The 13,377-nt window shown below is 40.2% G+C and overlaps 1 protein-coding gene across 2 annotated transcripts; it reads left to right on the forward strand.

Moving 5' to 3' along the window:
• The first annotated feature begins 1,545 nt into the window (after window positions 1-1,545).
• On the forward strand, window positions 1,546-12,495 carry LOC149006521 (uncharacterized). Of its 2 annotated transcripts, XM_089165026.1 has the most exons (10): window positions 1,546-1,717; window positions 3,451-3,517; window positions 4,546-4,967; window positions 5,226-8,047; window positions 8,152-8,279; window positions 8,617-10,560; window positions 10,713-10,761; window positions 10,870-11,117; window positions 11,311-11,418; window positions 11,696-12,495. In XM_089165026.1, exons 3-10 carry the CDS (start codon window positions 4,781-4,783, stop codon window positions 11,928-11,930), a joined length of 5,721 nt encoding a protein of 1,906 aa, XP_089021152.1. In that variant the 5' UTR covers window positions 1,546-1,717; window positions 3,451-3,517; window positions 4,546-4,780; the 3' UTR covers window positions 11,931-12,495. The 2 variants fall into 2 exon arrangements, with proteins under 2 accessions (XP_089021152.1, XP_089021153.1); XM_089165027.1 differs by lacking the exon at window positions 3,451-3,517.
• The last annotated feature ends 882 nt before the right edge of the window (window positions 12,496-13,377 follow it).

The following is a 13,377-nucleotide window of genomic DNA, read 5'->3' on the forward strand; positions in this document are numbered from 1 at the left end:
AGTTGAATATGAACACTCGAACATATCAATTATTTGGATTTTTCCCTCCATAGGAGTTCTATTTATGACCATTTCTGGTCTGGACAATGAGAAAGGAATTGTAGAGATGAAACAATGAACTTTGGGAAAGAAATTCAATTCTCAATCTCAAAGGGTCTCTCACCTAAATCCTCCTAATTCATTCACCCAAAATAAGCATGTCTAGAGTTCTACCAGATTGTAACAAAAATAAAGTCTATTTGAATGTTAATAAAGGTTTAATACATGCTATGACAGTTGCCCTACTTCATTTGTTTGAGCATGCCATAAACATTTGGATAGTTTATGGTCTTATCATACTTTTGATGTTAAAAGCTTTGTCTAGAAACACACTAAGTTTCACATTAGTTGTGCATTATAGACCTAATTATTTTGCCAATAATCACTTGTGCATAGATTACTCGTGATGTAACAAAACTACACTAGTACTGTGCAACTTAAATCAGCCAATTGAAGCTCAAGATCAGCCCAATTAATTACTTCAACTCATTCCAATTAATTTGGCTTGATTTCGATTGTATTTTGACACCCTCAGGTCAATCACTCTCTAATTTCCATAAAAGATAAAAACTTATAATATACAGGTCCCTATTTTGGTGCTCCCCCATGAAAAGATCGAAGGCTCACCCTAGTCTAAGTCTCTTTTTTGTCATCAATCCAATCATAAGGATTGGGGTCCATAAGTTCCGGGAAAAAAGAAAATTTTGATATAAAAGATTACCACCACATACACCTTAGTCCAAATGTACTCTCAAAGTCTCAACTACCTTTCTAAGGATTCTCCATTTTCTCTTTTAATAATTAATAATTAAAAAAAATTATTTTCTTCCTAAACGTATCTTTATCTGCTTTTTCAACATTTGTAACACATGGTTGCTGATCTCGCAGCTAAATATTGCACATGTTGTAGTATCTCAAATCTCAAGTTCTCATGCTGACCTGGCAAGTTCCCGCCATTTATACCAGCACTAATATATGGCTGAAGTAAAATACCACTTTCAAAAAATAAAACCAAAAAAATCAAGATTAGTGCATTAATTATTTGGTGGGCCCCATGAAACTGACGTTCGAAAAAAACTTTATCAAGGACCAATCGCTGAAGATCCTTTAAAGTATTCTAAACGGTTCGATGTTCCACGTCAGCACATTGCCGCTGCATACAAAATTAAATTAGCTGTTGGATTGGAATATGCATGACCGAACTAAAATTGGTCGGTGACGTAGGTAAGTGTGCCATAAGTCCATGATACGTGTGTAATTCTCGTATATACGGTAAGGGAAAAAAATTGAAAAAGTTAACGGTCCGTTAGATTTTCCGTCAGTTTTATTTACTAAATTCGGCGGCGGGAACGGCGTTAAAGCCTGCAAAATAGGGGAAAATGAATTTAACAGTGTTCCCTCCCGTCTATATTTTATTATCTTCTTACATACGCGAGAAAATTTAGCTTCGATGTCCGAACCTGAGGCTCGGACCGAACCTATATGTTTGTTCGTTGAAAATTTCGCGTTATTTTCCGATCACCTTTTATCTTGGCTATTGTCTGAAAAACTCCTTCTATCAGAGAGCTTCCAGAAGAGCTGTTCTCTCTTCTTCTTTGTAGAGGCAAACCCTAGTTTAAACGGGAGAAGGTTACAGAGATTCGAAGTCGATCCTTTAGAGAGCTTCTTCGTATACCAAGTAAGTACGCATTTTATCATTCTAAAACCCTAATTTTTTTTGGTTTATCGAACCACCATTTCTTTGAAATCGAGCAGCGATTCTTGTTTGGAGTTTTGGTTAGTTAGCTGGGCGGAGTCTCTGTTGAGTTTGTCTTCGCAGCTCGTTTGATTATTGTGGTTCAACCTCAAATTTGAGCTGGAATTTTGAGTGGTGTTGTCGATCTCCCTGGAATTTTGTTATTGAGGATGGTCTGGTTTCGGCCTACCTCCTTGGGTGTTTCTTTTTTCTTCTTCTTTTCTTTCTTTCTTTTTTTTTTTTTTTTTTGGGGGGGGGGGGGTTTGAAATTCCGACACAGTTTTTGTTAGCTTCATATCCTTTAGCTCATCTAGGGATTTTGTGTGTGGATTTTTGATTTGGGTACTTAGAATTTAATGTTATAGTCCGGCTCTGGCAGCGCTTCTTGAGCTTGCTGAGCAAAACTTAAACAAGTGTTTCATTTTCTTGTATTTATCGCGTTCGTCCCTAATTTCTGTTTTAGGCACTTACTCTTTTGTTGGTCACACGTTATCTACTTTCATCATTTAAGAAATGCGAGATGGTTGAAGCTTAAGTATTGAATGGCATCGATTGACTGTTTTAGTTTACACAGGCCACGAAGAGTATCCGACTACTATTTTTCTTTTCTCTTTATTTATAGTCTGGTTCCTTGCATACTTTCCACTCAATGATGAAGCGTTGCAAGAGAAACATCTCAAACTATACTAATTTTTTTGGTTTTTAGCATAATTCATAAGGTATAGATGCGAGAATTATCCAAGGCCCATACAATAAAATCTTAAATGCACATTTGTTGGAGCTCCCAGCACTTGCAATGAGGCTACTGCTTTTACTAATGCTAAATTTCCCACGTTAGGGTTGATATTTTCACTTATGGTGGTCCCTCTACTAGACAATTACTCAATTCAAGTTCTCCAGCTGGGTATTCCTCTTTATATTAAGTTTTTGCTTGTCTGACAAACTCCATGGAATCCAAAACATTTGGACTGTAATACTCATATTCTCTCATGGAATCCAAAACATTTGGACTGTACATACTCATATTCTCTCTCTCACTCTCTAGCTCTCTCGCTCTCTCTCTTTATCTTAGCATAGTTCCTTCTTTTAAATGGTTCCCCATATAATTGTGTCCTCGCGAATCTAATGTTGTCTTGTGTACTGTATTTGTCTTGTCCAAAATTCCATCATTTGTTAACTTGTTAATTTCAAGGGGTGGGCCTTGACGCAATGGTTGATGGACCACAGTGTAGCATGATCAAGGTAATGAAACAGCCTCTCAGAAAAATTTGCTGGGATAAGGCTGGGAAGGAAAATTGTCCCCCCCTCCCCCCTTACCTGCCCCCGGGGAACTCTGCCTGTGCGGAAGCCTTTGGCATCTCGGGTTTGTCCTTTTGTGTCCTTGCTTTGTCATGAATATCTTGAGATTATAACTACAGAAAGAGGCGGCATTGCACTGTGTTTCCTTTATTTTTCTTCCTCGCCCCCCTCTCTTTTCTCCTCCGTTTTTTTTTTCTTTTTTTCTTTCAGTAACTTATTCTTTTTTCCCCCTTTCACTTTCCATTTGAAAAAGGTGCCCCATAAGGGGTTGGAGGTGATTTTTCTGAAGTTTCCAGTAGTTGCATTTGCTTGAGTATGAATGCATACATGCATGTAATTCATCTATCTCTTGCTGAGCGGCATGCTATTACATGCAGGCTTCTTGCTGGAGGTTCTGATGGCTACAACATCATGAAGACAGATGCATGAATGAGGCCTTCGATGGTCAGTTCTGTTATTAATTTTGGTGATATTTGGAGTGGGTGCTTTGCATCATGCCTATTTATGCAAATTGAGCAGCAACCTAGTGTTGTTAGGCATTGTGAAATAACTTCTAAACATGTCCTTAGTTATTGATCTACTACAATGTTACATTGTCAAAAAGTATTTCGAAACTTGAGACAAAAGGGCATACTGTCTAGGGATGGTCATAATTTACGCAGCCTAGCCCTGTTTTGCATGATTCCTGCTTTACCCTGGACATGTTACATGTGGTAGTTGAGTATTTTAGTTTGAAATAACATGTTACGTGTGGGAGGTGAGTATTTTAGTTTGAAATTTTAAGTAGTTGAAAATAGTTAGTGGACTATGTAACAGTGTAAGTGGTTAAGAAGAAGTAATTTCGTGGGAGGAGTTACTAGAAGTCAAATAGAATTAACGAAGTGAGGTGGAGTGGTGGAGAAGAGGGTTTTACCATTATGTTGTTGATTGCCATCCTAATTAAACTATGGGTCAGTATCAATGAAGAAAAGACCTAAATATTGTCCTAAATTATCTCATTAGTTTATCATGAGAAGAGGATTGATGGCCTACCAGTTGTGCCAGGATGTCTGCTGGTTTAGTCCATAAAGCCCCGAAACTCCTATCCCCTAGTGTATCTCTCCCTGATCTCTTTCCCTCCCTAACATTTCTTTTATTCCTTATTACTTTGATTGGCTTGCATGTTACAGGAAGCATACTCCACATTAAGTTTTTAGAAAATGTAGAAATTGTCAGCCAAATAAACCTGGATTGTGTCATTTCATTTTCGTATCTGTCAGCCTCGGTAATAAATCTGCTGTGTACCTTAAGTAGCAAAATCTGTTCTGTGAAGGAAAAGGGAAACATATGATCTTGAATCACTTATGTTATTCATCCAAAAATAAAACTTTCTTATGTTTGTATGGTTCCTTTATAATGTACTTTAGTTGAAATCTATCTATTGCTTGAAATTTATTCCATATTACGATGATTACTGGCTTTATCTTTTGCAGGGGAAGGTTGGGGAAGAAGGGGGAGGGTGTTGGTGGTATATCTCCAGAAGTCCCATTCTGTGTAAAGAAAAGGAGTAACCTGCACAAGAAAATTTTGATTAGTGTTGTAGTCTTCTACTCTTCTTTTAGAGAGTCATGACAGTGAGAAGATTTTGAGTGTCACTGATGTCCTCTTCAGGCAGGTCTTTTTCATACCAGAGAGTCTAGCTGCAGAAAATTTTTAGATTTATTATCTATGCCTGGCAATGAAATTACAGACAAGGTCCACAATTTCTTTGATCAAGACAATTTGTCCCAGGGTCAGCAACAGTTGCAGGTTAGAGGTGGAAATTGGGCAGTTCTTAATAACAATCTGTGGGCTGGTGGCCAGATACCAATAGGAGTGAGTTCTAACTCAAAGAATTTTAGTGTGCAGCAATCAGGTATAAGTTTTCTTGACTACTTATTCTTGTCAATTTTTTTACTTCTTATTTTATTTTGATTGTTTCATTTTGTTCATTATGGTTCTTCACAAAAGTTCTACTGGTTCAATGTTTGGAAGTTTTTAGAAACTTGTAAAGCTTTTTTCAGTTGGTAGATTGTTCTGCTGTTCGGAAGTTATGTTTCTAATTTTAGTGTAAAAAATGCTTATTTCTTGGTAGTCACAAATATTCTCTTATTGTTGCTCTTTATTTTTTCAGATTCTGGGAATGCAAATGGCAGGCAGTCTTCAAGAGATCAACATGGCTCGGACTTAACTCAGTTAGCGCTGAGGCCAGAGTTCGCTAGGGGCCAACCTGGAAACAGGCAGTTGAATCTGAATGGACTTACACATGGGCATAATAGTTTCCAGGCAAGGCAGAATCAGGCCGAGTATAGTGAAGGCGGGGCAAGAGGCTTATCTGTTCTTGAACCACCACAAGGGAATTGTCTGGAAAGAAGTCCTAGCCTAACCAAAACTTCAGAGAGATTGGAAACTGCTGAGGCTTCTAGTAGTATTGATTTCCTTCGCGCTCAACAGCTGCTCATGAGGGGGCAACAATCAGGCATTCCACAGCCTCAGCTGAGGCAGCAGTCTGGGTTTAATGACATTCCCCCATGGCAAAAACAGATAATGATCAAACAACTTCAAGAACTTCAGCAGAGGCAACAACAGCAGCAACAACAGCAGCAACTTCAGCAACTGGATCAAGCAAGGCGGCAAAATTCGATTAACCAGTTAAGTTCAATTGCAAAACAGACTCCGGTTGATCAGTCACCAGCTTTGGTGAATGGCATACCTGTCCATGATACATCCAACTTGTTTTGGCCAAATGAGCATATTGGTGGTGACCAAAAGTTAGTACCTAGTTCCTCACAAATGTTTATGGTTGGTGGGATGAATTGGGTACAGCAGACTGGGCCTCCTCCGTCCATGCAAGGATTTCCTAATGGAGTTATGGTTTCAAATGAACAAGGTCAGGCCCCACGTTCAATGGGGTTTGTTCCTCAACAGCTCAACCAATCTCTATATGGTGCTCCAGTCATTAGCAGGAGAGGAAATTTGAATCAGTTCTCTAATGTACAGGGCTTTTCACATGATTCAGCTGATATGTTGGCCAAGGCAGGTGGAAACCAAGTAGAGAAGCCCATAATTCAATTGTCATCGTCAAATAACTCCTTTCAGGGAGACCACCGTGTGGAATATCAGGACCAGGTTTGCATGCAGGATGGTGCTTCGATCTCCAAGCAGGGGTTTCGAGGGAAGGGTTTGTTTGGCAATGTTCCTCTTCAGGGATTAAGTGATGGAGTTCTATCTGGTAATGTCCAGCATTTAAATTCTTCCCCAGGGAATGCACATGTGCAGGGATTTCAAGGTAGGCAGGAGCAATCCGATTGGTCAGGAAACCTGCAGGAAAAAGTGATGCCCCAGGTTGGCCCCTCTCAGGGTTTAGTTGCCCTGGATCCAACGGAAGAGAGGATATTATTTAATTCAGATGATGGTTTATGGGATGCTTCTTTTGGCAGGAATAACAACATGGGTTCAGTAGCCTATGGGAATCACTTGGAAGGTCCAGATTACTTCAGTTCTTCCATTCAGAGTGGAAGCTGGAGTGCTCTTATGCAGTCTGCTGTTGCTGAAGCTTCTAGCAGTGATACTGGGTTACAGGAGGAGTGGAGTGGCTTGACTTTCCAGAAAATGGAACATTCAACAGAGAATCAACTCACAGCATTTAATGACAGTGGAAAGGGACAATCAAGTTGGGTGGATTGCAATTTACAGACTGTATCATCTTTAACTCCGACAACTTTTCCTTTATTTGATGCCAATATGAGTCGAAGCAGTCATAATGGTCCTGGTTTTCAGCAATCAAGTGTAAAATTTCCATATGAGCAGAGTGAGAAGGTGCGGCCTGGTTCATCTCATGAATCTGTTCAAGAATCTCCTAAAGAAAGTGGCAAATGGTTGGATCGTAGTCCTCAGCAAAAGCCATTTGTTGAGGGGACTCATCAACTTCAGTCATCTATGCATTTGGAAAATGCTCCTGATGGTGTATGGGCTGGTCAAATTCACCAGCAGTCGGAAGCTGCAGCACATTCTAGAAATGTGGATTTAAATTCTCAGAACATCAGGCGTCCTTGGGCTCACCAGCAGAACATGTCCTATAAAATTGGTAGCTATCCCTCTAATAAGCAAAATGGTTGGAATATTAATGAGGTCCAGTCACCAAGTGGAGATTCTAAATTAAAATCTCAGGAGAATGAAAATTCTCTACAAGATTCCCGGAGCAATGATGGAAAGAGAGCATTGCAGTCAGAAGTGGATACTAATAGTGGTTTATATAATGCTGATGGTAATCATGTGTCAATGCCCTTCCCTAATTCTGCACTACAGCAATTAAAATCTGGCACTGGTAGTCCACAGTTCAGTTCAGAAGATTCTCGGAGGAATAATTTTACTGCGCCCATTTTAAGTGATACAAAGAGTAATCAAGAGATCAACCAAAAGGTTGCACATAATCATCCTTTTGGTTTTGGGAAGCATGCCATTGATTCTTCTGTGAAATACAAAGGAAATGACAGTGCGGGGAGATATCAGCATCAACTCAGCAATGTTCCACAAGAGTTTGAGTCATCGTTGCATAATTCTGAGTGGGCTTCTGGTGAAACATATGACAAGCAGCAGGAGAACAGCTTCCAGAAAGAGATGTCTAATGATGGCTATAATTCCAGCCTGCCCCATAATTCTGTTGCAGGAGGTGGTGTAAGAGATAATCCATGGTTAAATGCAAATGATTCTAATTCTTTCTCTGGGGAAAACCAGACATTGGATCAGGTTGACCAGAAAACCTCTGAACCTCACAAGTTTCAGTATCATCTTACTGGAAGTTTGGGTGTGAGCATAGAACCTACTGATGCTATGAAACATGTCACACATTCACTGGCTTTATCCCAGCAGGTTATCGAAGGATTGAAGGGTCAGGAGAAAGGTTACTCAAAGCTTGGTGGTCATGCTCCTAACAACATCATGAACATAGATAAGGTCATTATTGAATTACATGCACTTTTGTAGGTGCAAATGCTTTTGATTGCCTTTTCCAAAGTCTGTCAATTAACTCACAGGAGTTAACAATCTTACGTTTACAGGGGCAGATAGCAGATTTCCATAGCATGAAAAGATCAGAGGACACACCTCATAGAGGCATTATTCCTGGACATGGTTTCAGTGACAGACCAGCTGGTTTTTATGCTCCAAACAGGACAGCTCAGACAAGGTTCAAGCTAAATTAAGTTTTTGCTGCTTCTGAATGTTTGATCTTGCTATATTTTTTTGATTGTTCATGAAGTTGCTTTCACTATTCATTAAATATGTTTAGCGATATATGCTTAAAAATATTGGCCTGATGTTCTAAATAGTAACCTTGGTGCACCCAAGATGTATTCTTTGCTGTGTCCAAGTACATAGATTATTACTTTTGACTGTTTTGTTGGAAACACTGTCAACACTACTCTATGCTGTTTTTACAATTGAACAAACCTAGCTATCAGGCAAGCTTGGTCATTGCAGTTATCATGTACTAACAGCAGTTTAACTGATTTCTACCTTGACAGTCACAACATGCTTGAGCTTCTCCACAAGGTGGACCAATCAAGGGATCATGTCACTGCAAAACAATATGATGCTTCTGCTCTCAGTCAATCATTTGAGATGCCAGAGTCAGAAGCTTCAGAAACATTTGCTGCTCATCTTAGGCACCCTCAATCATCTGCTTCTCAAGGTTTTGGTTTGAGATTGGCCCCTCCATCACAACGACAATCTGTTTCGGGCCAAGCTCTTCCATCTCAGAGTTCTTCACAAGCTGTTAATAAACATGACTCAAGGCATGCTGATCCAGAGGTAGCTGAGAAGGGTCAGACATGGTTGGCTTCTACCACTCCTGTGCAGAGGGATCATTGGGATAGTAAAACAATGGGACAAGCTGCCCATGAGAATTCACTCTCTAATATGCAGGGAAAATCTGCTGCATTTACATCTGCTCAGCCATATTCAGGAGATCAATTTCAAGGTGGACAAGTACCAAAGGATTACCCTCTAAATGGTTCATTTGATAGCCTTGGTTCTCGTTTTGCACAGACAACCAACTCTCGTGACAGAGTGGCACCTGATCAATCTGCACAATCATCTTTGCCTGGTGCAACTAGTAGGGTGGTACCTTTCAATGTTGGTTCCCCTGCTGATACATCACAAGCAGTCAGCACAAGCTCTTCTTATCTTAGAGTTTCAGGCCAACAGCTTCCTGTATTGGATTCTATCCCTGTCTCTCATTCATTGGTTACATCAGGCATATCTCAACAGGGTGCCTTCTCAAAAATGTTGCATAATGTGTGGAACAACGTTTCGAGTCGGCAACGTCCCCCTTCTGGGCATCCTCACAAGGTTCCTACCGGTTTGTTTCCATTCATCAGTCCACCAAATAACAATCTGGAAAACAGTGAAGATCCGCAAAGGAAAGAAAGCCCCTGGCGACAAGTACCATCTCAGAAGGCTGAGCTGGATCCACAGACAACAGCTGCATCTCGAAGCCAAGATTCTATGGCACATCAACTGTTTGATGCAAATTCTGTTGCTGCTGCTTCATTATTAGCTCATAGACATCAACAGGAGATTAATAGAGGAAGGAATGGGAAGGATCCAGTTTTGACCTCACAAACAGAGCACACATCGAGCCAGAACCACACTTCTTCCAGCAGAGATGTTGAAGTTCTTGCCCGTTCTTTGACACCACCGAATGCTCACCAGAATTACTCCTTGCTGCACCAAATGCAGGTAATGAGAGGTGTGGAGACTGATCCTAGTAAGAGGGTTCTGAAGAGGCTCAAAGGACCTGATTTTGGTCCAGGTGGTCAGCAGGTGGCTGCTATGCATGGGCAACAGTTATCATATGGGTACAATGCAACGGTCAGAGATGCTGTAGATAATGAAATGAATTCAGCGGCTCGGCGTAGTCCATTTGCACCAGGAGATACCAAGATGCTCAGTTTTTCATCAGAGGTGAGGGATGATGCAAATGCAAGTGCAACCGTACCTTCCCAGGATAGGGTCACATTTAATCAAAATGATTCTCAGAACTATTCAAGTAATATCAATATACCATCATCTAGGGGTGAACATTTAAAAATAAGTCCACAGATGGCACCCTCATGGTTTGGAACATATGGGACTTTCAAAGATGGGCAGATGCTACAAATGTACGATGCACGGAGGACTGCTAAGGATGCATCTCAACAGTTTTTCTTTGGAAAGCTATCTGAGAGTTTGCCTACCCAAATGGAGCATGTAAATGCTCTCAATACCGCTCAGGTTAGTGGCGGTTGGCAAAGCACAAGTGCTGTCGCTGAAAGTGAGCGCTCGTCTCCTGCACATTCTTCTCCGCCAGATGACGTTGATCAGAGTTTGGCTGTTGTGAGACCAAAGAAGCGTAAAACAGCAACACTAGAGTGTCTGCCATGGCATAAAGAAGTGATTCAAGGTTCCCAGAGGCTTCACAATATCAGGTGGTTGTCATTATAATTTTGTTTAATTCAACGATTCTGTCAAATGATAATTTCTATTGTCCTTTGTTCCTGAACATTGTTTTTCGTTGTACATCTGTTAAGGGTTTCTTATACCTCGGTTCTGTTAATCACAAGCCATTTTGTGGTTTCAGTGTTGCTGAACAGGATTGGGCTCAAGCTGCAAATCGGCTAATCGAAAAGGTGCTCATAATTGAATGGTGCCCTTGCATGTTGAGCAAATTTTTTTCTCTTTTTTTGATCTTCACAACTGGCAAGATTTTGAATGTCTGTTTTCATTCCTTTTACCAGGTGGAAGATGATCCTGAATTGACTGAAGATTTACAACCACTGATTGTACCAAGAAAAAGGCTTATATTGACAACACAATTGATGCAACAGCTCTTCCGTCCTGCTCCAGCATCAATACTCTCTGCAATAGCTACTTCAAATTATGAGAGTGTAATATATTTTGTCGCCAGATTGGCTCTAGGGGACGCATGCAGCCTGATCTCTAGTCCTGGAAGTGGTTCACGTGTACCCCCAGACAATTCAAATATGTAAGAGCTGTTTCTGGAGGTCCAGTTGTAAATTTAAGTAATATTATATAATTTTGATATTATACTTTGAGCTTTTGAGATGTCATTTTCTATCACAGGTGTTTGATACAACACATGGTATATACAGGATTGAACTTATTTGAGGAATATGGCCTTCTGAATATGCTTCTCTATTTCTTTGTTTCTTCACCAGGTCATCTGAAAAGGCTAAAATTTCTGGAAGAGGCAGTGACCTGTACTACTCAAAAATTCTGGAAGATCTGATTGGTAGGGCAAGAAAGTTGGAGAATGATTTATTGAGGTGAGAATGCACTCTCTTTACACAACATTATTGAGAATGATTTATTGGGGATTTATCTGAAGTGATGCCACCATCCTGTCTGTTTTGAGATATTTACCGACAATTTTGGCTTTTTAGTTTTAGTCCTATTTTTTTGGTTAAACAAAGAAAAAGAAAAAGAAAAAGAAAAATCTGTTCTTCAAGATTTTGCTGAGATCTCCAGGGTTTGAATGATACTGTTGCTTGAGGTTCTCATCTTTATTTTGTTTTGTTAACGTTGTCTCTGTGATTATGTCAGATTGGACAAGAGAGCATCAATCTTAGACCTTCAGGTGGATTGCCAAGATCTGGAAAGGTTCTCTGTCATCAACCGTTTTGCCAAATTCCACACTCGGGGACATGCTGATGGGGCAGAGACCTCATCATCCTCTGATGCAAGTACAATCCCACAGAGAACATTCGTTCAGAGATATGTTACTGCACTTCCACTGCCTAAAAATCTTCCAGAAGGGGTGCAATGTCTGTCGCTTTGATCATATAGATTAATTGATTTTTTGCCTCCCCCACCTTTTGGTCATTGGGGGTCTCCTATCCCCAAGGCATTTGCGGTCTCCTATCCCCATGGCATTTGTGGTCTCCTTTCTTTGAGGTATTTGTCATCCCATCTTTTATATGCTACACCAAGCAAAAGAGGGGGAAAGAGGAGAAATGAATTTCTGGTCGGCTTCTCCGAGAAACCAGGGTTGTCCGGTCCTTTCGAATGTGAGGCCATTGATGTCATTTTTTGAGGAAGTAGTCATAGGCCATGTATATTCTTCATTTCTTATGTAAGTCGAAGAGACTTGGGTGCCCCATCATTTTGTGAAAAGGAAGAGGGGAAAGAGAAAAAAAGGTATGTTCAATTCAATTCTGGTGAAGGAGCTGGTGAAGAAGTTCAGTGGTTGGGTGTCTCCCTTGTACTGAACTACACTGTTCAAATGACCGGCCTGGACAATACCAGACTGGACACGACCGGACGATCGGTGAATTGTATCTGTAAGTTGTGATCACTGAATCAATCAATGAAAGAAAATGGGCACTGTTTAGGTCCATTTCAAACATTTATGTTTCGGGAATCTTGAAGTAGTAGACACATTCTGAGATTCACCTAGGGTGTTTTTACTTTAATCAGTATCTATGAAAGAATCTTCTTTTTGCCCTGCCCTTTCTTTCATTTGGTTCTGTTAACTTTTCTTTTTCTTTCCTTTTTTGGGATGGTTCCTTATGGCTGAAGAGTCTTCAGAAGGAATGTTACAAAAAGCAGTTGCAGGGGTCCCCATTTTATTATCTACGACAGGAAAAGTACATTTATTTCCTTGTCATGAGTACATAAAAAGGTCTTCATGTGGGGCTGCTCGTCTTTATAAAGGGTGGCATCAGGTAAAGGCACAAGTATATCTGTTGACGTGTTGTTGTACATGCCATGTTTGTTCCACTTGTGCTAACTGGAAAATAGTATTCTTGTCTTTTGTTGTACCCTAACTTGGCTTGCTTGACAATGTCATTTAAAATATTTGAGGCAGAATCTTCTTTCAACTGTATATTCAGATACGGGTTGAGATCCCTATTTCAAATCTTGAAAAGTGACAGGTAGATCTATCTTGTGAGGACCACTGACCACATTAGTGTTTGTTATTATTATTATTTAAAATAAAAAAAGGTGGCCTCAGCAGGAATTAGTCGCTGATGCCCAGGAAAAGCACACTTCTGCTGATATTTGGAATTTGTGCCATAAAATGACTTTCCAGAGTTGTGGGTGGAACGTGCGTTCAGAGCCTGCAAGAAACATCTTTTTTGGGTTCTTGGATCAGGTCCCCCCCAACCCCTACACTCCCCTTGTAAATAACAAACATGTTCTTGAAGGTGTTCCTCTTTTTGTTGCAGCAGAGTTTGAGAGCCAGGATCAGGATCTTGAGTTGGTCTTCTGTTTTTTATTCAGAT

The sequence above is a fragment of the Hakea prostrata genome, chromosome 8 (assembly GCF_041222555.1).
Source record: "Hakea prostrata isolate BN-2017 chromosome 8, UWA_Hpros_2, whole genome shotgun sequence".
Classification (NCBI taxonomy): Eukaryota; Viridiplantae; Streptophyta; class Magnoliopsida; order Proteales; family Proteaceae; genus Hakea; species Hakea prostrata.